We start from the raw sequence: 24,813 nt of genomic DNA on the forward strand, positions 1-24,813 counted from the left end.
CCCAGCTCCCAAATACCAAGTAATTACACAGCAACAGCAGAACCAAGTCCACACACGTACTTCATAGTGTGCCACTGCCCCCAAGTCAGCACCTGGAAGGTGTGAGATATTGCTGCCTACTCCATTAGCTAGTACTAGCTATGGAAATGTACATCAGTCCCTTCTGCTCTTGGTTCTTAACAATAAAAAGACTAAAGCAGCAGGAGAACCAAGCAGCTAACCTCAGCACACTTCACATCAAGGAAGGCTTGTGGTCTCCACAGAGGAGCTGCACTGCTGAGAACAGCCAGAAGCAGAATAAGCATCGTGTGCACATTACGGGTCTCAGGATAGCTCAAGAGGGGTCAGTGAAAGTTTCCAGTATTAGCTCAAAGGAGCAAGTGCACAGACTAAACCCATCACATGTAGGTGTTAAGGCAAGCCTGGCTAACCAATCCCAGGCAGTCGGCATGCTCATGAGCTGAGGGGCCATCTCCACCCGTTGTGGGGAGCTACAGTGGCAAAGAAGCACCTGTGCAGTTTCCAACCCCCACAGTCAGCTCCAAGGGCAGGTATTGCTCAAACCCCTACATCATGGATTTCTGATGACCAGTGGTTCAACACCAAGGCTTCTACTCAAGAAATATCAGTCTGCCTGTGCCAGATTACTATTCTTCCCTCCAGTTTCCTGTATTCTACTGACCTGTGGAAGACCCTGATGCTGAGGGAAGGTGTGTCAGATTTCTCCAGCCTGCACCACCCTCCATTAGGTTAATGCTCTTGCTTAAAGACAGACAATTGTCTTAGCTTAATAAAGTAGGGATTGATTACCTGTATGGAGAGACATCTAAGCTCCAAGGGATCCAACGGCTCATTAACATGACATGACAGTCAGCTGACACTAAGTAAATCTTCAGAGTATTATTGCTCTGCACAACAGAACTTCATGTAAGTTTATTTGAGAGGCTGTATCTACACAGAAATACATTAAGTACATCAAAGTGAGACTGCTTCACTTTATACTGAAGCAGCAAGACATTCTCCAGGAAGAGATGTATTTTACATATTTCCCTTCTTTCAGTTTTCCCTTATGGTTCAACAAAGTTCACCTCCACAGCAAATGTCTCACTATAGACTTTCCATGTTTTAGACTTGTGAGGGTTATCCAGCTCATTCCTGGGAAGGTAGAGTCTGAAAGACAAAATTCAGTAGCATATCTTACAGCCTAAGACATGCTTTTCCTTTCAGCCAGCCAAGAGACCTTCAAGCTCTGACCTGCAATATTAAATATAGCCCCAGATCTTGAATTCAGATGGACATCAGCCATGCCTGCACACAGCTCTGCCTCTGAAGTAGTCCAAAACCCACGATCAACCTGATTGTTGTAGGCTTGTTTGTTTTGATTTTTTTTTATTCCAGAGGCCCACAATGCAAGACTGTTAAGAGTACAATTAGCATCACCTTCAGCTCAAGGCCTCGTGACAGGATATAAGTGGCAGGAATTTAACAACTGACCTTCCTAATGGCAAGCATTTGATTCAGTACTCAGTCACCAGGCAAGCTGTCTGCTTTTAATGCTTACCAAATTCATGTCTAGTTATCACTTAACAGCACTTGCACATCTGCTGTGGCTGAATTAGAGATACAGAGAAAGGAGCACTGCCTTAGCAGCTGTTCCACTTCAGACCTAGTCCACCTGAGCTCCACCAGAATTCTCTGGGCAGAAAGGGAGATAGTCTCTACTAAATTGTGTTTAAGAGAAGGTCTGGTGGGGCATCCTCCCTAGCCCTGGAGGAAAAAAAACACTCGGCTGAAACTTTTGAGCTGGGGCTGTTGCAGGGCTATCAGCCAGCAGGCATACACTTCTCCTGGCACTGGTTTGGTCTAACCAAATGTCCGCACCCAGACTGGAAGGTGCCTTGCTGGCTCAGCATATTAAGTTTAGAGTTATGAACATACTCATGGTTACCTCTCCACATGCTCTGATGGGATCAATTAAATAAAGATTGTTTCCTTCCTATTCCAGTTACGGAGAGAACAGTAATCTTATCTCATACATCAAGTTCACAGTTCCTCTCTCTAAATCTGTACTTTGGTAGACAGAAGAGACAGATCTCATGTCTGCATTTCCACATCACTCCCCTAGTGAGGCAGACAAGCCCAATTGTGCTGGCTGGAACTCCACCAGCTGGAGTTCTAGTCTCAACAAGAACAAGCCACAGCAATTTCTAGCTTTAACTAAAGCATGAGAAGCATTAACTTAAAGACCCTTTCTTTGGGATCCCAAGCATTGGTACATCTAACTCCAGCCTTAACGTTTGCTTGCTAAGCTGCTGAATGAGTTCCAGCCTCTCAGTCAGCCATGATGTAGAGGATGGCAGTGTTGCCTTAGGTCTGAATAGTTACCATCACTTTTTTGAATTCCAGTTCATTAACAACACTTAGAGCGCTCAGGAAAGAGTCCAATGGAATAAGCCGATTAAGATAAAGAGCTCACATGTTTAAAACACTTGGCACGGTGCAAGTGTGTGCCAACTGCCTGCTTGCAAGTCACATCTGAGAGTCAGAGACCAGTACCCACACAGAAGCTGACAGGCTTGATCAGCCAGTTAGCTTTCAGTACTGCGTTTGTGAATGTTCAGCTCTGTTCAGACACCAGAACTTAGGATCTGAAGGCAGTCACTATGATCACTTACCTGTTGTTTTCAATAAAGGAAGTGTTGAACCAGAAGAAGAATGGGCAGTCATCATAACCTTTTGGGAGATCCTAACCACAAAAGACCTTGTTTAAGAACTCCAATCAACAATATGACTCATTTTTTGCAGAGTAAGAGTACCCACCTGTCCTCAGCAGTTTGGTTTACAAAGCTGCAGTGCCAGAGTCAGCACACTTGAAGAGCCCAATATCACACCCAGATCACTATTTTCACTGAAGTTATTTCAGGACTAGGTCAAACTTGATACAATGAAGTAAGAGACCCATGTCAGAAGCAGCAGGTGCTCAACTAAGAGGTCTTGGTGGTACTGTATGAACAGCCAGGTGCCTCCCCAGACTGCACAGGCTGATGTAGCAACATTTGCTGCATCACTCATTGCTCAGGGGTGGAGTCACAGCTCCTGGAGTGGGGCCAGCCCACACAGCAGGAGTCACTGGGGAAGAAGACAGATTCTGCCCCCCACAGCCAGCCAGCCCAGCTGCTGTTTGCACCACGGCCTCTCCTCATACTCAAGTGACAGTCTTCATGCTGTTATACTTACAGAATGTGACTCAAATCGGACTTTCACATCGCCACTTATAACAGGGCTGTCTTGCAAGCCAATGACTACAGAGTCACTTTCAGAATCAAAGAAGAGCTGGATAACAGAATAAAATATTACTTTTACAAAAAGTTTCTGCAGAGAGACAAGGGACCAATTAATGACAACACCTAGCTCCTCGTTCATGGTACACAAATACAATAGCAATGCTAGAACAACAGCCAACAATTTAAGCTACTCAGATCAGAGTGAGCGTTTAACTGACTTCTAGAGAAATCTTTTACTATCTTACCACTACTTTTCCAGTGATTTAACAAAGCTTAGCTTTTTCATTCTCTCAGAATTTACTGCATCCATTTATTTAGATAATTTTATGTCCAGTATTCTACTTTTACAGGAAGAGACTTTTGACTAAGTCAGCTTTCAGCTTCTGTGACTCAACAGACATAATTTCATAGTACTCTCACCTTGCAGTTTCTTTGACTGGCACATACACATTCTAGTACAACTTGCTTCCTCATTATTATCTGCACCTTCATATCAGTTCCATTGCCTTTCCCAACTCCTAGGAAGAAAGAGTTGCATTATCCCATAGTATATGCGTTAGCTGGAAATATAAGTGGTCATGAAAAGCAAGTGCAATCCTATTCAGAAGTGCCTTCTCTCCAGAACGGCTCGCTATACACTTTAGAGAACTCAATCCTTAAGGTAGCTCAAGATTCAGTGGCTGAAAGCTGTATTTTGGAGTAGCAATGAATCCTACTAGTGCAGCAGGAACAGGCTAATGTAGGGTTTAGTTCCACCGACTGAACAAGAATAGCAGTTCGAAGTCCCCTTGAACAAGTAGTGCCAAACTTCCAGCCTCTTCTCAAAGTTACCAGTACATATGTACAGAAACAGGTGTGTATATCAAGCTGCACAACATTAGTGGATCCAGTTCCACATGTGAAATTAATCTCACTTGACAACCGATTCACCTCCCAAAACAGAGCAGGTTGTATGTGAGCCACCATTTGACCAGACACCCAGAAAGTGACAGAACACATGGGGCAATTGCACTCCAAAATGCTCTTCACTGTATTATAACTGTGCCATTTGAATTCTCAGATTCCAGTAAGTCTACATTCCTTTCATGGGCTTAGCAAGAGAGACAGTAGAGATCAGCTGCCTGTCCTAGGAAACCATTACCAGATAGAGGAATGCCCAAATTCAAGAGTTCTTACCATGTATAGAGTGGATTTTGAAGTTTTTTATTTTGAGTTGTCTCTCTGGTGGAAGTTTCAAGTTATACTTGTTTTTCAGGATCTCATAATACCCAACATACCTACTCTGTAATGCAAAAAACCCAGACATATTATGCAGTTTCTGTACCCCCCACAGCCTAATTCTAGGCAGAAGTAGGATTAAATAGATCTTCTATGCCAAGTTCTTAGCTCTCCTAAGTCCAAAGCTACGAAGAAAGCAGCCATTTGTTCTTCTTACCCTCCCCAGTTCAAACAATCCTCTAGACAAATAACATCTACATTTTTAATCAGTATTTAAACTTCATGTTCTGAGAGGAATTCTGTACTTTTGAGCTCAGCAAGAAGTGAGAAGCCTTTATATTACAGCTTTTTAAGGGACAGAATGTTTAAATGTACGACACTTTTGTTGTCCAGAAGCATGTTCTGAAGGACAGCTGTACTTCCATTCTATTTTATACCAGCAACTCAAGTACCTCTGTCACCAGCTTCATCTCACAGTACACAGTGAATCAAAATGAGCAAAGCCCCAAACTGTGGTCTGAGGCAGTAACTTGTTTAGTATTTCCTTGTGGATGCAGTCCAGAGAATGCACTCCTCCACCCAGGCACGGCAGTGCCATGGCCCTACACCACACTGCAGGCTGCAATGCAGCCTTGATAAACAGCCCGATTGTCTTACAGGGTCATGCTCCTGAGAGGGTGGGCAAACACCGCAACAGGCTGCCCACAGGGGTTGTGGAGTCTGTAGAGATAATTCTAGACCTGACTGGCCACTGCCCTAGGCAAGCTGCTGTAGCTCACCCTGCTCAAACAGTGGTGTTGGACTGAAAGCTCTCCTAGTCTCAACAATTCTGTTATCTTAGACACCATAATTCAGATTTTATGCTATCACAGAGAAAGGCAGAAAGAATGTGCTTGGACAAAGGGGAGCGGGGGGGAAGATGCAGTGCAACCCTACCAGTTGATAGTCTTGCAACCCTTAAAGAAAAAGTACAGAAAGTTAAGAAGTTAAGCATTAGTAGGAACCTACATCTCTGAAACAAGGCTGAGGAGGTGGGGTAGCATGAGTGCCCACAAGGCTAGTATTGGTTTGGCTCTGTTACTGGACCTGCTCAAGCTTACCTGGGATGGAGTTTCAACTCCTTGAAACTTGGTACTTGTGCTTCTATCAGTTCTTCTCTCCCCAAAGTAGTCCAAACTTTCCTACAAAGGATGTTAATTTCAAGGGTTAAGATATTCATCCCACCACCATTCCCCTTATTGAGAAGTGGATAGTAAACTAGAATTACACTCGCCAACTCCAATAAGGGAACGCAGGTGAAAAATGCAATAGTTGTTTCGGTACCTTCTAGAGGAGGCTTTTAAATAGAATAAGAAAGTACTAATTAGGAAGTCAGATACATTAAGTCTGTCATCCATGAGAGTGTCAATTAAGCTCATTGAATGAGGAGAGCAATATGCTTTTTAAGCAATTACTTTAGAACCATCTATACTTGTCAAGTAGTCTGTGGCAGTCCAGGCTGAACATTAGTTCAGATCTTCACAAACCAAACTCGGAGAAAAACAAGTGATTAAATGGATACACACTCTGGCCAGACTACCTTGAGTGACCTGGGCCTTCTGCAACTCAGGTCTTCAGACTGATAGAGCAGACCTGGGATACTAAAGCAGCACAGGCCTCTGTCCTGGCTGGGACTTGCTGATCTTTCTCCCCTTCCCCAGAGGGGTTCCCTGCTGTAATGCTGGCAGTCAAGACAAGACCATTCTTGATGCCTCACACTACTTGAAGGGAGGTGGGGAAAAAAATTACACTTAAAACCAGTGACACAATCTTTAGTAGAGCACACTCAGAAGTCCTCTACAGATTAGAAAGAGTTGTTGCTCAAGATCCTAGGTCTATTATACCTCCAAGAAAAAGTGCATTTCAAACTTGGTAACCTGTTAATTCTACTTTCCTAATTCTTCCTGATCAAGAATAGCCTTCAACAGAACAGAATTTACATAGCAGCAAGATTTGCAAGAACTTTTGTAAAACAGATTGTTCACAGTATCCTTTTTCCAGTACAGCCTGTTTGCAGATTATTAGTGCATTTCACCAATTAACTCTGTTCTAAAGGGGCATTTTGAATACTAGAAAAATAAAAAAAATAAACACCAGTTTTTACCTTTGCACTCTCAAACTGGTCACTGTCTATGAGCCAAGTACAGACCATTGTTCCAGTTCTGCCTGTATTAGAAGCAAGAGACAGGTTGAACTACAGGAGTTCAAAAGGTATTTGGGATTATTTTCATGAAGGTAAAGTTGTAACTTTCAAAATAGAAGAGAACAGGTGGTTAAGTGACACTAGAGCAGTCAAATGCCTGTATTTCTGGGAAGAATGAGTTAGAGACAAGATACCGCAGTTTAACTTGTTCCTTGAAAGCAGTCCCCACATTTCTTTGTGGTATTCCTAGACACTTCAGAAGATGGCCAGTGTCTGCATCCCCCATTTAGCCCAGAGCACAGTCATGTACACACCACTAGATTAAGTTAGACTGGCGCTTGTCAATGTGCTAAGCCTCAAGAGTTGCTTCTCTGCTCCAACTTCCCCCCATCCCCAACCCTACTAAGAAGGCATCAAGACTGCTAGCACAAAGACTCCAATTAGTCTCAGTTTTGACTTTAAAATCTCAGAGGTCAAGTCACCCCTCTGTACACTTGTTCAAGCTGGTTTTGGCCTACAGGTAGTTTCAACATTCAGTTTTGCAAAACCTTTTAAAGCTACAGTTCCAAGTGGGGAAAAAAGAGCCATCTTTATGCTAAGTAACCACCTGGTTTAAGTGAAGTATTTGCAGTAGTACCAGCACACAGCTAAAGATGTGGCAGATGTTTGCAGTGAAGTCTGGCTTATTTGCACAGTTATCTATGCACTTCACAGCTCCCACACTACTACAGGTTGCTGATGACTAGCCTGTCACCATAAGACTACATTGCACTACCACATAATACCTCGTGTATCTCAGTTTAAGATCCATCAGTATCGACAACATTCCACTTCACCACAAGAACTTAATAAAGCTGGAGGTACATAGCAGTGCAGGATATTCAGTGTGGGTGACTGGCTGCCAGGGAGCCAAAGCAGCAGCTTAACACTTTTGATAGCAGCCATTTCAGTAGCTCCCTAGCCCCAGCCTCTCCTGGGGAACTGCTGCTATCCCAGCAGCCAGGTCAGCAGGAAGGTACTGAAGACCATTTTAAGGTATCAGATGCCATCTTAGATTAAGAACTAATTTGGGCTACCTAGAATTGAGGTTGTGCAATACTAAACACACAGCACTATACTGCTGCTAGTCACCACAGCAACTGCAGAATTTGTCAAGTTACACTAAATCTATCTCATGCTATGGCTTAAGGCCATACTAACATCAAAGAAGCCATAAGAATAACATGTAATTTGTAGCATAGACAGATTATGAATGTGAAGTCCTACCTTTGCCTCCTTTACAGTGAATTGCTATGATGTTCTTTGCATCTTGACTCATCCATTCACGAACACTGGCAGTGAAATTCAGCATGTCCCTAGATAAGAGGAAAAATAGTGGATCAAAGCAGATGTCCACATGGAAGTATTGTGACATATGTATTTCTTGACAAGACTCACTGTAGTGCTGGGACATTGTGGTCATCAATAAAGATCCTTTCCACCCTGTAGTGGAAGTACTTGGGGTCATAGCCTTTTTCACCTACAAGGAAAGATCTGGAGTTATGCCAGGAAAGGGAACAGACTTGCAACAAAGAAAGCTTGTGACACAGAACTGCTGGTCTGAGCATATACCAGTCTTTAGAGTACAGTAGTAAAAACAGACCAAAGTGGAAAAAAACTATGAGATAATTTGGCTGAAGCTAAGCAAGCACTGTTTTTAGTCTCACACCTCTCACTTCTAAGTGAAAATCATTTCCAGGCCCAGGTGGCCATTCCTTTCTATAGGGGTTATTTAGGGATCTGAAAGTTAATATTCTGATGTACTGTGAGGGTCAACCACAGCAATGACCACCTACAAAGTGGCAAGGAGCTGCTAATACCACACTCCACATCTGTGACCCCTCATCTATCTCACTGCTGGCTAGAAGAGAGTTTTACTTTTCCAGGACCTCAGTATCAATGCTTCTATACCACACCTTGTCTGCTTCCAGCTCTGATGCTCTACTCAGAGGGCAGAAACCACAGGATAGTTGTTCCTGAAGTATTTTTCATTGTTCTAGCCACCTCTAAACAGAAGAGCTTTTGACTATTCATTCACCTCATCCTTCTAAGCCTTCACTAGAAAAACCCTCCAACATCACCCCAAGTTTTAGCCCAGATTTAGTTTTCTACTTCTTTAGCAAGAGTTTTGGAACACTGAAGCAATTGTTCAGCATGAGCAAGGAAGCCTAAACTGCAAGGCATCCAGTATCTCCTTTGCAAGCTTTGGTACAATACATTAGATGCTCCAAGGCAATAGCCACATTCAGGACAGGAGGTAGTCAGAGACAGCTGTGTACTTTTGACAGACTAAGTTCTTGGAGATCTGGTATTGCCAGCATCATACCTTGAAAAGATGTTTTTCCACTTAGCAGCATTTCAATACAGTCAGCAGCTACACATACTTACTGCAGAGATTGTAGACTTTATAGTGGTCTGCATGTTTGGTGTTCAAAAATCTTGCAACTTCCTAAAGCAATAACAAGATACAAGTTCAGAGTAGTTAGTGTTTTACTCCTTATTTCCACTGTCACCTCATCCCCCACCCCTCAAGTGGGGTCAGCAGCTGCATTCATAAACAGCACTTTGACAGGAGGCCTTGCCAGCCCAATAGCTCATGTGCTTGTCTGGAATAAAAGTACTACTGTGACTATCTTCCCACCCTACATATTTGTTTCCCCAATATCCAGCAGCATAGCTCTATAGGGTATTAATGCAGACCTTTTAAACCTCTTTATTCAGATGAATACACAGTTCTCACTCATACTATCACTAGCCTGGGACTAGTTCTGACTTGGTTCTCTGAAGTATTCCCAAGGAATAGAGGCATCAGAGCACCAGGGTGTGCACACTGCGAGACACATCCCACTAGGCCTAGCTAAGAGGCTACAACAGAAGCAGTGCAGCACAGTGGAAACCACCATCTTAGTCATTCCAACCAGCCAGGACAGCAGGACTAGGACTGACTTGACAATCCTGTCCACATACAAATTAGCAGGAACCTAGAAGTGAAACAGCACTTGGAAATACTGAACCTGGTAGATGAGAGATTTTTACCTCTATAGGGTTCCTATAGAAAGACTGCTTCCCAGAAGATGGAAATGACATTGCAATAATACGATCTGTGGAAGAGACAGCTATAAGAACAGGGGGAACCTTCCCCACATGTAGGAACTACATGACTGAGAGCAGCATCATTATGAAATAGCTTATTTTTACCCTAATTATAAGAACCACCTACCCATTTCTGAGAGGTTTTCTTCTGCTTTTAGTACAGCTAGATCAGGAGAATAATGCTTCCTGAAGCATCAGCTACCACTAAGTGTCAGACTCCATAGAATCACAGGCAAAACCACTATGAGTTAGTCAATAGTTTCTCAGCTCTGGTTCCCTAGGCCTCAGGAGAGTTTCTGTCATTACAGACAGCATGTACAGCCTCTCTCCTAGAAGGCTACACCTTGAGAACAGTGTCAGTCTGAAATCCATATTTCAAAATACCACAGAAAAGGAGTAGGCCCAGTTTCACTTCATACCTAAGTTTCATTAGTCTAAAACATTCCCTGTATTTCATATCAAGCACTTATTAACTGAACAACTAGTGTTAGCAGGATGTAACATGCTGCAAAGTGTCATTTGCTTCTACAAACCAGTAACATAAGTGAGATCCAGATCAAAGCCATCTTTCATATAACGCCTTTTGTTTTCAGAGACCTGCCAGAAAAAAAAAAGTTAGTCTTCCAAAGGAATGCCAAAGATCAACAAGTGTTGCCGGTTACTAGGAAAAAACAATCATCTAGATCCTGAAATCAAGTCATGAGCAGCAGAGCCTCATTTTGCTACAGCAGAGTTCACAGCATTAGCCAAGAATACCGTTTATTGTGTTAGCTTTTAGGTAGAAGCTTCATACAGAATTTTTACCCTGAAGTATCAAAGGTTATTCCGAAGGAAAGAACACTGCAGATTCTTTGCAGACCGCAGCATGAATCTGTCATTGCTATTTGAGTGTTCGGGGCCTGAGAGAAGGAAGAAGAAAGTTAAGGGCAGCATAACCAAGACTGCCTATTCCTGAGCAAGGGGACATACTTGAAGCTTCAAGTATGACTTTAGCGCCCCTGATGAAAATAAGAGGCATCTACACTGGATAAGGCTTCAACAGCTAGGTTGTTTTGTTTTCATCTGGAATAAGCAGCAGCATTAAAATTCCTGTCCTCTGCCACGTGAGGGAAAACAGTCTGTGTTCCACACAAACTAGAAATTATCAATTGACACACATGATGGTGTTGCAATCACTTTGCTATGCTGGCCTTCCAGGTCAAGCTGCTGCTTACTAGAGCAATGTTAAGAATTATTAGCTGTACTGAAGTTGGAGGCAAAGCTCTATTACCCTGTCAGGGGCACTGACCAGGCATGTGGCTTAGGCAATGCGAGCAGTTGCAGACCAATAGGCTGTGGACAGTCTTGCTACTCACCATTGAGGGCTGCCCGGAGAAAGAGACAGAGTTGGAAACAGGAATAGCAGCCTAGATATATCAAGAGGCCAACTTACCATTCTCCTGGTCACCACTTCAAGTTGCTTCTTTTGCGCAGCCAGGCGAAATATTCTTATTAAGATGACAATTCTCAGAACTCGGAGGAGAATAACCATTCTAGATGAGGGTCAGATCCACCAGGAAAGAAAACAAACACAAACTTAGATGCAAAGCTTAAAGCTATTTAAAAGCTGTTTCAGAGAGTTTAAAGCTTTGTTTCATATATGAACTAGGACTTCAGGCTGATTTTAGAGAAATAACACTATACTTGAAGAATACAATGATTTTATGGAGGTTTTTTGGGGAGTGCATCTTCTGAACAGCTAACTGAACTTGGAAGCCCCTCTACTTGCTCAAACAGACTTTCACAGGCACCTCTGCCCAGCAAGCAATACTACCTATGCTATTATGCCCACATTCTTGTTCCTTGTAGCTTGTTCTCAAGTACACATTTAAGTGTAAGTAGCCACATGAAAAATAGCTGAAAAGAGAAGCTAGACAGGCTATATACATTATGCCTTGATTAAGAAACCTGAGAACAGATCAGTATAAAGCCTGTGTTTAATTATTCAGCAACTCGAGCAGATGATTTAGTTCTAGAAACTTTGAACTACTGCTGAACTTTGAAGCAGGCAAGATGCTTATGCCAGTGGTTCTAGGGGAATAACTGAACAGGGGCAGGTGCTTTTGCATACCCTTAGGGACTAGGGCAAACTAACATTAATTCCTTAAGGAGGTATGTGAGCATATACTTTTAAGCACATGCACATATTTCAGGTCCTGATACACTTTGTAAGAATCCTGGTGAATACCTACAGTAAGGGGGACAAATATTATGGAAATGCTATTTCATCACCTCCAGTTGAAGACAGTCTGCTCTCCACTGATGTGGAGCTTTAGGTCAGCAAGACAAGGTTGTCCTGGACACCTGGAGGAAAACTTCAGTTTTTCCCCCCAGCTCCTTCCTAGTCCAGGATTACCCTGCTGTTTTCAAAACAGAGTTCCCTTGGAGCTAGCAAGCAGGGAGGTGAACCAACACTGGAGTGAAGACTCCATAGCCCCTCACCCCAGCCAGAACCACAACTGTGAAAAGTAGCTCCAAGATAAAGGCAGTTTGCATGCTGCCCTTTAAGAAGTTAGCCAGTTAAGCATTAGCTCACAGACTGATACCTTCTCTCATTCCTCAATGTTCTTTTATAGGTCAGCCTTCAGGGAAACAGGTAACTCATCCCAGTGCACACCCAGCTAGACTAGATTAGAAACAGAGACCGTACTCCTCCATCAGGGCATGTTACCTCTATGTACCACCACTGAAATTTCACTTGTCACATGTATGCTCTCATCCACATAAAGAGCTGTTCAGAGTCTAATTATTCTGAGAGTATCAGGGGCTTTAAGACTGCTGTTTGCTTCATGAGGAAGGTCTGTGAGGAAAGAAAAGCAATAAACCCTGGTAGGCTACTGGGAATTAGTTGAATTGTGGGGACACCACTGGAGTGTTAGGTGGTAAATCCAAATCCCAAATCTTGAGATGAGATGGTCAAGTCTGAGGCATCATCTAGTGCCAGGTAGTAATATTTTGGTCAGAACAGGTCTGAAGAGCCCTTAATAAGAGAAGGTTTACAGAAGGCCTCAAGAATTGCATAGGTGAGGTGGTAGGCCCCAGCTAAGCACCTTCTAAGAGCATCAGTGTGAACTCTGATGTGACCCAAAAGCCTGTTCTAAATCCCCATCCACTTCAGCAAGTCAGATACAGATTGGTGTGTGCAAGTTCCTTGTAACAGGATGGGTCAGCACAGGATCAGGCCTAGTCCCAATATAGCCTAGTAAAGACAGCAGTGTGACAGGGTAGTCTGCACCATTCCTTCTTCTACCTTTAACTGGATGCTGCCATAAGATGAAAGCTGCTTTAAAATAATGTGGCCAGAGCAAAGGGAAGTAATCATTAAACTCAGATTAATGTTTAAAGGCCTAGAAGGAAACAGCTTTTTATGATTCTACGGCTGCAAAAGCTATCCCTTTAACAGTTCTACTTTTTGAAACCTGAGTTTATCTGGCATTTGAAGAGACAACTAGTACTTCCAGATGTTCGTCTGATTCTGGATTCTTCACTAACTAGACTTTGAGTTGGTTTATTCTAGAATGTTTCCCCCCTTGTGCCCAGTAGCCAGTTGAATTTGGGGGGTGGGGGGGTGGGGGGGGTGTGTGTGTGTGTGACTTTCTTTTTAAAACGGATCTCAACTTCCTCTCCTGGCTGATGCAAGCAAGTTTCGCTAATTCAATTAGTGCAGATGAACTAATCTTAGAGCTGTAGTTCTGTCTTCATTAGGAACAGATTCTTTTCACAGGTTATCAAACCATCAAGCTACATAAATCAGACTGCAATATGACTTGAATTAACTTCTGAACATTAAACAGCATGTTTCCCCTCCCCAGGGCATGGCTGAAAAATCCAACATGTTACAATGGGGCTTTTGTGAAAGCAAGGTAGAGGAAACAAGACAGCATGGCAACTCTTTCTGTTTCAAGATCCTTTACATGGAGATCCTCCCTCAGTTGTCCATTCCATTTGCAATTATAATCCAACTCTTCTTTCTGACCTTCTTCAGACTCTCCTCTGTATCAGGGCTGCTGCACACCTTCCCCCAAAACACACTTGAGTCAGCATTTGATGGCATCACTATTCATTTTTAGTTACCCCAATTGATATGTTTAGATCATCGCTGCCTTCAAGACTGGGACAGTCTACAGTATAACTACAGACCAAAGTTAGGTGTCTCTTACCCTTCACTAGTCTGTACCATGACATACTACCCCAGCCATATTCATGATCTAGCATGCACACATCTAGCTTAGAGGCACCCAAAAAAATTCTCAGAAGACTAGCAAGAAGAGAGAGCCCACGTTTAACAGCTGCCATACCATTCTTACCTTGGCATCTGATCTGCTGCAGCAAGGTCTGAGAAGGAGTACGTCATGTTGATTAACAGAGTGCCCACCACTATGAATGCATCCAAAATATTCAGTTTGGACCGGAAATAGTTCCTGAAACTGAAACAGGGGAGAGTTTTAGACAGATGCCCCTATGGACTGAAACACATCCTCAGGAAGAGAATCACCTATACAGAGCTACTGCTAGAGACAAGCTCTCCTGAAGTGCTTCTTAACACTAAGCACTGAAGACTCACTAAGAAAATAATCTTACACCTGGTCTACACACACAAGTCACAGCAAAGCTGACGCAGTTTCCAAGTGCTCACTTATACTAGAAGCACTTTACAGATTATTCTATAGAAGGATAACAGCCAATGTACTCAGCCAAGAAAAAAATGTGGCCGTTGTCCATGACCAGAAAAATAAGCCTCCAGGGCATCCATGTTCATAGCCCAAGCTTGAAGCATTGCTTCCTTATCAGCTTAAGGACTGGCCACACTGACTAAATTTTTGTCCATGTCTTACCCTTCAACGAACACCCTTAGGAGAACATCGATGAGAAAGAAGAGTGCTATTGCCAGGGAAACACCTTCAAGAATCTCTCTAACACCTTTCTTCTTCTCACTGATAGCCAGATCCACAATAACAACTATAATGTCCACAATGATAAGGACAACTCCAAAGACTCTGCAAAAGAGAAAAATACTAGTCAACTTGAGAAGTAGGAATGAATTGCTGACATTCCACTGAAGAGTACAAACCCAGATTTTTGTTTTAAGCTGTTCCAGCAAGAGTGTGTTCTCTTACACACAGATGGAGGCCTGCTTGTATAAGCAGCTGAAGGATTCAAATTGCCCTTTACGTCATGTGCACAGAGTACATCATCCATGTGTAACTACATTCACCTCAGAGTCAGCTGTAGTTATTAACCTGTAACTCCACAGCTATTCCATACCAGTTTAAGACTCCTTTCCTAAAGTACTTTTCTCAAGTCACTTTCTTGGGGGTGACAGGGGATTTGGTACTTTCTAGACAGAGCAGGATGGAGTCACCGTTGTTCAAGGAACTCTAAGTTCTTATACCAGAAATAAAGACCATTTCTACCCTGCCCATATCGTTACAAGCATTATCTTTTACCTGAATCCAAATGACATCACAAATGGGGAAATTTTTCTCCTAATTGCGCTGCAAAAGAAGAGAATTAGCAAAATGTCACTTGTCTTGATGCCATGATATTAGCCACAAGAGCACTATTACATTCTTTTGTTCACATTCTTTTGGTTTTAGAATTTGGTATAGTAGTGATTTAAGAGGAGATTATTCAGTTACATTCATGAAGTACACTGATTAAGACAGTACTTGAAAGCAATGTTTTGACCACTTGTTAGAAAGAGTATTCATCAGCTACAGACCCTAGAAGTACAGCAGTATGTACTTATGCATAACACTATTCAGCAGCACAACTCCAGTGACAAAGTCTGGCTTAATGCCCAGTTACAAGCTTAAGAAGTGGGCTTACATAGTAGCTATTGCTCAAGAGGAAGACTAAAGGATAAAAATCTCTTAAGGTATCTTGTTCAAGATACTAGCTTATGGTATCAGAAGATTTTCCCCCCCCCCTGGCCTGGGAAAAGCTGCACTTGTTAATAGCCCCACTACTGCTTTTGTGCTCATGGAACAGAGGAAGACAAATCCCTCTTCTACCTCTAAAAGGAAATACCAATTTGGCTTTCAGACTGAAGACTGAAATGCCTCTTAAGAAAATGAGTTACTGAAGCTAAGTTCTTTCAATTGTGAAAGTTATCTGCAGCCCTAGCAGGGTTCCAGCTCCTGTTTTCAGTTACAGGAGATTATTTGTTGCCTCTTTGGTATGCTTTAAGCCTTCTGGCTTAAAGCTAGGCTTTTGTGCTATTACCTCGCTAACTGAAGTCTCTTTAGGCTACACCAAGTGCTAAGGCAAAAACAATTATCTGCAAACCCCAAGTTTTCACAGTTCGAACAGACTGCCAGTCTGTTAAGTAATCTTGGGATTACTTTACTATAAGCATCAAGTCTTTTCTTAGACACTTAGAAGAAAACACCTTCTCCAAGTATATCGCTAACAGGTGGACCCAACAAAAGTTCTGACATACTGACAAAAAGTACTTGTAGATTGCTTTTGTATTGTCCACCTATCTACCCTGGCTTTCCTGCTATATACAGTTACCACACTTCCCCTCCCCACCATCATTAGAGATGCCACTGTTACAGGAAGTCTTTGTCAGCTCAATAACGCACACTGCACCCCAGTGATCCTGCCTGAGCTACTTTTTTTCTCTAGAGTAACTTGAGCATTGCATTTCACTTGTACACCTCAGTAACTCAGTTTAACACAAGGCTAGGTATCTGAAGTGATGAGGAAACACCTTCCTGGGCTTACTGAACTAACTTATTAGGCTCATGCTTTAAACTAAGGAACAAGGTCTAACCAGCAAACATCTGCATTGTTAAGCAGGAAGGAGATCTTTAAGTTGTAGTACCCACTTTTCCCATGGAAGCCAAGGATGTAATAACAGGTCTTGTCTTGAAGTCAGCCTAGCATACAAGAGGATCTCCTTGCATTTATGCATGTCTAATACCCAAGGAAGCACCATAATAATTACACTAACAGTTTGTTGGTCTATGTCTTCACCCAGTCAATCCTGCAATGCGGATGCAGCAGGTACACCAATACTTCAGCTTCCGCAGTCTAAGGACAGGTACATTTATCAGGTGCACTAAAGACTGAAATATATACACACCACTCCAATTTGGCCTGCTAACATCTTAAATCAGTTGAAGAGAACATGGCACATTTGCTCACATACTTAGCTCAAAGCCTTTGTGAGATGCATTTGTAAATGCCAGCTTTGAATTCTAGAGACACATTGCCATGGAAGAACTGAGGTAACAGGCTTAGTCTTACTGCTCTTAAAGAAATCTATTCACTTGTCCCTGACTTCACTAAGTATGCTACAAGAGTTAGTAATCTGGTGACAAGAGCTAAACACTGTTAGAAAATAACTACTTTCAAGAACAAAGTTAATCACTAGCAAGTTCAGACAGTTTAGTCTCAGTGAGGGCATGATGCTTATCATTTGCCCCAGATACTCATTCACCTCATTTTCTCACCAGCATTTGTTCTTTTGTGCTCTCCCAAACCCATTCCTTTGGGAAAATTCAATCAATGCAGTTTGGACTACCCATTCTTGATAATATGATGGACTTGTAGTAGTCCTTGGGTTGCGCTTTCACCTCTAGAGGCATAAAGCAGCTTCCTGAACTTACCTACCTTTATTATGTACTAGAACAAATATCAGTATCAGGTTATTTACTGGGCTTATCTCTATTTCAGCAAGCCATCTGCCTTCTTATTTTGGCTCAACAGTTCCACTTTTACGGGTTAGCAAGGCATCTACTATATCATTAGCTTACTTGGAGCAGCTGTCTGGTTCATTATCCTCATCACGACCATCATCAATCTTTACTGTGGGCTCTTCTGATGTTGGAGAGCTGGCAAAAGAATAACACAAGTCACACACCAATACAGACATCAACTTTATACATTGCTACCCTTCGTTGTTCCAGAGAAAAAGAATATGAACTGTCAGCTGAGTAGTGAGCAGCAGCCTGGGCCAGAGCACAGGCATAGCACCAGGGGAAGAAAGATTTCCCATATGTTGGCACAGCAGAACCCCTTGGCTCATACTGACCTAGTTCCCGTTAGCAATCCAGCTCTCAAAAGTTTCTTTTTCTGGGGGAGGAAGGGAACAGATGTGTTCAGCAATAAGATGAAGGGCTTTGAAGTAAGGCATCTAAGAGTCTGCTGAGGACTTAACAGTCCAGTCCAGACTCTGGAAGTGCTGGAAACATCCATACACAAAATTGCTTCAGAGAGTTCAAGTGACATTAAAGCTGTTACAGTAAGCTACTTGTTCAGAGAATTAGTGTTTTCACCAGGAAAAGCCATAGCACAGAGATGTTTTTGTGCAGAGCAGGATACCAGACCGGAAACTGGAAGACCAGAGTAGCAGCAGCAGCTGAGCTAGTGCTAGAACAGCATTTTTGGGGGTAGTGGCTGCTTGCCATAACTTCCTTAAAAGGGTCTCTTCAGATTAAGTTTCTGTTCAGGCACCTGAGAAGCTTTGAAGGCCATATGATGACTTCAGAGAAAATAAAGTCTAACATCCAAATCCAGGAGTTTCCAATTCAGCCTTCTCCACAGCAATACTGTGCTCCATAACAGCACGGCCACTGTGTCTGTTGTGGGTCTGCCTCTGGCATCATTGCTTCTTGGGCAGGAGCAACTACATATCCACATTCAATATTGATGTTTCCATGCTGCTCCAAGGCAATTTAGCGTGTTTCAAGCATTAGTGTAATAACTCAGAGGATCCAAGTATTCTTAATCCTCCACAACTGATCCATGTACCAGCACTGCTTCTGCAGTGTGGCCTAACCCCTTTTTAAGCAAGAAGTTTAATGATGCATTTCCTGCAGTGTCAGCAACCAGTGCTCATGGTTCACCACCTACACTCAGTATGGGGCTGAAGACAGGAATTACACACCCCCTCCCCCCCATTTGTTATTTAAAGCTAATTCTTCAGCTCCAGTATCTCCAGACACCAGCATCCTCACTTCATTCCTAGAACTAAAGTAAAACTCCAGAGATGTATGGCCATTCAGTTTTCCTTCCCAGCTATTCTTATGGGATTTTCACTTGGGAGTTTGCACTTGATGTAAAGCTAAAATGCTTCACTCATTAAAGCAGATTGCTGCAGGTCACCTGCTTAGACTTGTAGACACATGAAGTGCAGCAAATGCCACCTGCATATCCTCTGCTGTGATTAAAATAAGCCAAAATAAGAATGAGCAAGAGCAGTGTTTTGGGTTAGGAAGCCAATCTTTAACACAAAAAGAAAACAGAAGCCAAGTCTGAGTACACTGTTTCTACTGTGTTCTCACACAAAAAAAATCCAGTTACAGATAACACTTTGCTCAGAGGGAGTTTGTTTTGCTGAGCACTCTGTATCTACTTGTTGTCCAAGATGGAACAAGCTCTCTGCCACAAGCTACTACATCTAGTCTTTGACTACTGGAATGAAAGAGAAGGAAATGAGAATATTCTAGAAGAACCTATTTCCTCTCCACATAGCTTTTCTGACTGCTGACAGCTAAAAGGAATTTCAGACTTGAGGCTTAAGGGGAGCAGAACAAGAGCACCTTGCTCTACAAGAGACCTTGACAGCATTTCTGGATGCTGAAGAGAGCAGGATTTACTGCCATTAGCTTGTTATACCAGTGCTGTGTGCTCTGTACTTCTTAGTTCTTAACTACTTGCATGAAGTCAATCACAACAGCACATTTCTCTCAAAGATATCATTCTTCTCAGACAACAGCAACATGGGGGGAATAAAAAGACTATATGGTATATAAACTTCGATCACTCCATCATTGTTCTCTGTTATATTTAAAGCACCAAGAAACTCTAGACAGGGAATCATGTCCAGCATACTTCAGTCCCAAACCCACACACTTGAGTAGTTCACTCACCTGGTTTCTGTCAGCTCTGCCCCTTGTTCATACCTCACAGTTGTCATTTTGCTTGGTGTTGCTGTGCTGGTCTTAAGAGCAGAACATCTAGTTAGAGAGACCAGTACAAGAAACAGTGAACACCAGCATCCTACAGCCGCCACAGTGACAATAAAACAGAATCTTTACCTCACGATGAAGCATTTTCCCCTGTTTCAAGCTAAGAAATACCCAGGAGCCCCAGCCGGCACCTCTGGGAGAGGCACAGCCCCAGCCTGCTCCGGCTAGAGGCCCCGGGGAGCGGGTCCAAGGGCTCCCGGCGCACACCGGCTCCCAGGGCTGCGGGGACGGCCCCGCCAACAGCCTCCCCGCTCCCACGGAGACGGACTGGCATCAGCACCCCTTCCCAGCGGAGGCCCCAGGAAGTGCAAATCATCACATAAGTGGCCCCGGCCCCCCGGGAGCTCTCACCTCAGCGCGGCCGCCCACCTCCGGCCTCAAAGCCGATCCCGGACACCCGCCCCCGGCGCTCCGCGGACTCAGCGGAAAGTTGCGTTAAACTTCCTGAGGGCTGTTCTCCCGACCCTCCCGCCTTCCCTCAGCCGGGTCGGGCCCCGTAGCCCCACTCACCCGCCGAGGCGAGGCCGAGCCACGGAGCGCGAACGCACCTCGGTTCCACGCCAGGCCGCGGCTAAATGGCCCGGCAGCGCCGCACGGCTGCACCTGGGCCGGGGCCGGGCCGGGCCGGCCGGGCCCGCCCGCTGCCATGGCGACGGCCCCGCCGCCGCTCGGCCGCTCGCTGGCAGCAGCAGAGGGCAGGCAGCGGCCCCAGGCGCCCCTCGGGGCCCGCCGGGCCGGCAGCCGGGCCAAACCTACCTGCCCGCCCGCCCGCCCCCCCCGTCCCGGGCCCGCAGAGGCCCGCGGGAGGCGGGAGGCCGGCAGCCAGGCCCGCCCCAGCAGAGCCTGCCGCCTTTTCCCGGCCTCGGCTATTCGGGTTTTGTGGACTTCGGTGCTGCTGTTGCGGTTTGATGCCTCTTAACGCGTTTCCCGTGGCATGGCGGCTTTTGGGGGCTGCGATCGGGACAGGGCTGGCGCGGGTGGGCTGCGGGCCAGCCAGGCCTGCACAGCCTGCGGCGGCGGCTGCCTCCAAGCCAGGGCAGAGACGTGTAGCATTGAGCACTTAGGTTTTTCACATAATATTGAGCACTCATGTTTTTGCAGAATCGGAGGCCGCGGAGCAGGTCTCTGCCCCCGCGCTCTGCAGAGGCTGCACACCGACCTCATCGCTGACCCACCATCGAGCACTAACAGCCCCCGAGCATGAGCCTTTCCCGGTGGAACACTGCTGCTGGCGAGGCCGGGGCTGCGCTGGGAAAGTTTCTTGCAGGACAGTCAGCAGCAGAGGGAGCTCAAAGCGAGCTTTTGGGGGCTGCTCCCAGGGCTCCTGGAGCTTGGTCAGGGGTAGATGCGATTAAGAGGTGGCAGCAGCCTTTGCGGATCACAGGATCACAGAATCACAAAATATTAGGGGTTGGAAGGGACCTCGAAAGATCATCTAGTCCAACCCCCCTGCCAGAGCAGGACCACCTGTAGGTCATACAGGAACGTGTCCAGGTGGGTTTTGAATGTCTCCAGAGAAGGAGATTCCACAACCTCTCTGGGCAGCCTGTTCCAGCGCTCTGTCACCCTCACAGTGAAAAAGTTTTTCCTTATGTTAATGTGGAAGCTCCTGTGCTCCAGCTTGCACCTGTTGCCCCTTGTCCTATCATTGGCCATCATTGTCCTGTCATTGGTCCTTTGGGCAAGGGGATGCCTCTTGCCCAAAAGAAATAAAATCTTTAAGATGAATGCTGAGGATGGGGAGCATTTCTGGGCAGCCAACTAAATGGAAAGTTTCCCTTTCAAGTCTATCACATATATAAATGCATGGATAAGTAGCTAGTACAGGCAGCAGTAGCAAGGAATGAGTTAAGTATGCTTGGTGTATTCAGATAATTATGTATTTGAGAAGCAGCTAAACATGGATGGAAACTAAGCTGGAATAATGATAAGAAACATTTCATTAATTTAGTTCTGAAAAAAAGTTTACCTGTGCAGGTTCTTTAGTACAGACTTGATCCTATGGGTATCCTGCGAGTTACTCTCAGCAGGAGCACCTTCATGGGGAGGACCGCATTGGAGAAGAGTGTAGAAATATGGAAGTCCTGTTTCCCCTGTCCTGGGCTCTGAAAGCACCAAGGTGTGAAGGCAGTTTGGGTACTGAAGTGGACTTTTCACAGAACGGCCTGTAACAACCAGTCAAAGGAGGGGCTGGAGGCAGGAGGCTTCCAGTTTGGCACTCAGACTGAATGCCAGGCCCGTAAACAGACCAGCTTGCTAGAGGCTGCAGATGCACCTAAAAAGGAAAATCAGTTCTTCCCATTTTTCATCAAATAGGTAGACACCGAGTTGCCAGTGATAACACCGTAACTGTTCCTTTCAGTGCTGCTGATCTTACAGCGCTGGTGATGCTGTAGAGTATTTGCCAGCTGTCATGCGTCATCATGAGTTTCCCAGTGGTTAATCTATTTTCTTAAAACCCTAACTTCTGAAGTCAGATGACTAAAATAAAAACACCACTTTTTTATTAATAAAATCAAATTTCTAGCTCTCAGCTGGTGGAGAAAAGCATAGGAACAAGTTCCAAAGTTCATAAAGCTAAAAAATAAAAAGGAAGCTTTGAAAGTATTTTGGATTTTAAATTCAAGACTTGTAAATAATTTTCATTGTGTTTTGCTGGTTAATTCATAATACTGACATTTAAAAACCACTCAGAATCTAGTTCTGATCCCTTGACGATTATTCATCAGTGTAAAATAGCAGAATTGTCAACAAAATCCAGAAAAGATTGAAATGTTCGGTAAATAATCCAGTTACATATTGGGTAGAGAACAGGATGAAGTATGCATGTCTCAGAGGGATGATGACATACTTTACATTCCCAAAATAACAGAGAGGGTGGTAAACAGAATCTCTTAACATGACAGATCTTAAAATCAGTAGGTATGGCTCATTTATATCTGATACTCTTAAGAGAGATGGACAAGAAAAATAATTTTATATTTGTTGAGCCTTGGGATAGCAGAAATGTGGAGATAAGTGGGGGGAAAAATCATTTCTGTGCTAATATTAAAAGCAGGTAGATCAGATGACCTGATGATGATAGATCTGTCAGCTTGGCTTTGCTCCCAGACAAAATGAGAGCAGAGTAGACAGAGGCTTCAACTACTAAAATATTAAAGAAGCTTAGTGATGATGAAGATGAAAAAAATGATAATAACAATAATAATAACAACAACAACAACAATAATAATAAATTGCCAACCAACATGGGTTTAGGAAAAATAAAAATGTCAAAATAACTTGTATTTCTAAAAAAAGATTACAAGTTTTACTGATAAAATAAAAGTATTTTGCTGCTTCTGTAAGCAACTGTCTGACTAGAAAATCACGTTTGATTCAAAAGGTAGAAGAATATAAACTCAATCTGGCTCACGCTGGTGAAAACCCAGCACACTAGTCTTAAAATAACTAAAAGGAGAACCATCCTCAAGCAATTCCTTTCCAGAGAGGTTCTGCAGGGATTGGGTGTTATCTTACGCTGTTTAATGTTGTGTTGTTTTGTTTTAAACCATGCCCCAGATAAAATCCCAAGTGATGAAGTTTGCAGATAGAAGAAGAACGGCTGCCTAGCACTGAGTAAACTGACATCTGCTGAGTGCAGATGGGCGAGCAACGTGCATTTCCATACCTCCACTGTCAATCTCAGAACAAAGAATCTCAGGATCATGGTTTTTAGCCCTTGGTACCCGAAGGACTACGCAACATCTTTAAAAGAAACCCTTGGTCTACTTGGTCCTGCTGACTGTCACTGAGAGGCACTTGCCACCTGCATGGGGTATGTGTGTACATGCCAAAAAGCTGGCAAGCATTTCTTAGTGAAGTTCTCATGTGTTGCAAATCCCAATCATGCTGACTGCAGGGAGTAACGCCACGGCAGGTCAGACTTGGAGCATCAGTGACTATTATGAAAACAGGTAACTCTGAGAAGTCCTGAGGCAGCGATAGGCAGTAGCCAGCCACAGGTGATTGTGCCATGGGCTCTGTGGCAAAAGGAACAAAAAGATCTGTGGATCCACAAACAGGAAAGATGTTGGGTTGGAAATACTACTTCAGCTCTTACTTGGCTTCTGCATGCTCTCAGGTCTCCAGTCCTGGTAACCACAATTCCAGAAGAAAGAGGGGAGGGACATGATGTGAGTAAAAGGCTGTGAAGTGCACCTCACCGCACCTGGGTGGAGGAGCTCAAAGCTGTCTGTCTTCTGAAAGAAAAGATAAGGAGTGACTTAATGTCCTGGTTTCGATTGGATAGAACCTCAGGCTGGCCATGGTATGCAGCCCTTAGCAGCTTCAAGCCATCCAGATGCTCAGGCTAGGAGGGGCAAAATCCAGGGCAGCTGACCCAAGCTGGCTAACAGGGGTATAGCCCATACCATAAACTTCACACTCATTATAAAAGGGGAGGTTTGCTGGGGTGGGGTGGCAGCTCCTCCTGTTTCTCTTCCTCTGGCTTCTCTGCCTCTTTGGGGTTTGCTGTCTTTGGAGAGGCTTGCTCATCATCATCATCCTGCTCCTGAGGGCTGCTCTCCAGTTTACTGTGCTGTTTTTTCACTGGGGCGAGTATACCTTTGTATACTTTATACTGGCATTAGTGCTAATAGTAGTTTTGCTGTTTCATTAAATCTGTTTTCCCTTCAACCCTTGAGTCTCCTTTCCTTTTCCTCATTCCCCTTCTTGGCTGGGAAGGGGTCATTGGGTGATAGAGCAACTGCTGCAGTTTATCTCCAGATACTGGGCTTCATTTAGATGAAGATACTTAATCAAGTGTCGGTCAGGGCTGGAAAAGGCCTGGATGTCCAAAAAGGGCTGTAAGCTGACTTAAAGCTTCAAGAGTTAGATCTAGAATGGTACTGGTTCGGCAGCTGCCTAACCCTGGAGGCAATTAAATTGACTGGGCAACTCTCTATTGGGCTGTAGAGATCTCCCAGAACCTGCAGTT

At 44.1% G+C, this 24,813-nt stretch overlaps 1 protein-coding gene across 1 annotated transcript; it reads right to left on the minus strand.

Moving 5' to 3' along the window:
- Positions 1-1,067: 1,067 nt before the first annotated feature.
- LOC104340362 (phosphatidylinositol 3,4,5-trisphosphate 3-phosphatase TPTE2) lies at positions 1,068-19,804 on the minus strand. The gene is made up of 18 exons (XM_086481917.1): positions 19,737-19,804; positions 17,619-17,696; positions 15,303-15,350; positions 14,691-14,852; positions 14,163-14,282; positions 11,249-11,348; positions 10,350-10,413; positions 9,760-9,824; positions 9,112-9,172; positions 8,122-8,203; positions 7,951-8,039; positions 6,646-6,707; positions 5,603-5,683; positions 4,461-4,566; positions 3,705-3,802; positions 3,238-3,333; positions 2,676-2,746; positions 1,068-1,170 (listed from the first exon to the last, which is right to left on the minus strand). Exons 1-18 carry the CDS (start codon positions 19,781-19,783, stop codon positions 1,068-1,070), a joined length of 1,533 nt encoding a protein of 510 aa, XP_086338043.1. The 5' UTR covers positions 19,784-19,804.
- Between the last annotated feature and the right edge of the window lie 5,009 nt (positions 19,805-24,813).

Source organism: Leptosomus discolor, chromosome 1 (genome assembly GCF_034619465.1).
Source record: "Leptosomus discolor isolate bLepDis1 chromosome 1, bLepDis1.hap2, whole genome shotgun sequence".
NCBI lineage: Eukaryota > Metazoa > Chordata > Aves > Leptosomiformes > Leptosomidae > Leptosomus > Leptosomus discolor.

Bases quoted from the DNA above. Each gene is read 5' to 3' on its own strand.
- LOC104340362 (XM_086481917.1), bottom strand. From the start codon at position 19,783: ATGACAACTGTGAGGTATGAACAAGGGGCAGAGCTGACAGAAACCAG. The intron at 11,349-14,162 runs GTAAGAATGGTA...ACCCTCATCTAG, and splicing joins GCAGCAGATCAGATGCCAAG to AATGGTTATTCTCCTCCGAG. The intron at 6,708-7,950 runs GTAGGACTTCAC...CTTCTAATACAG, and splicing joins TCACTGTAAAGGAGGCAAAG to GCAGAACTGGAACAATGGTC.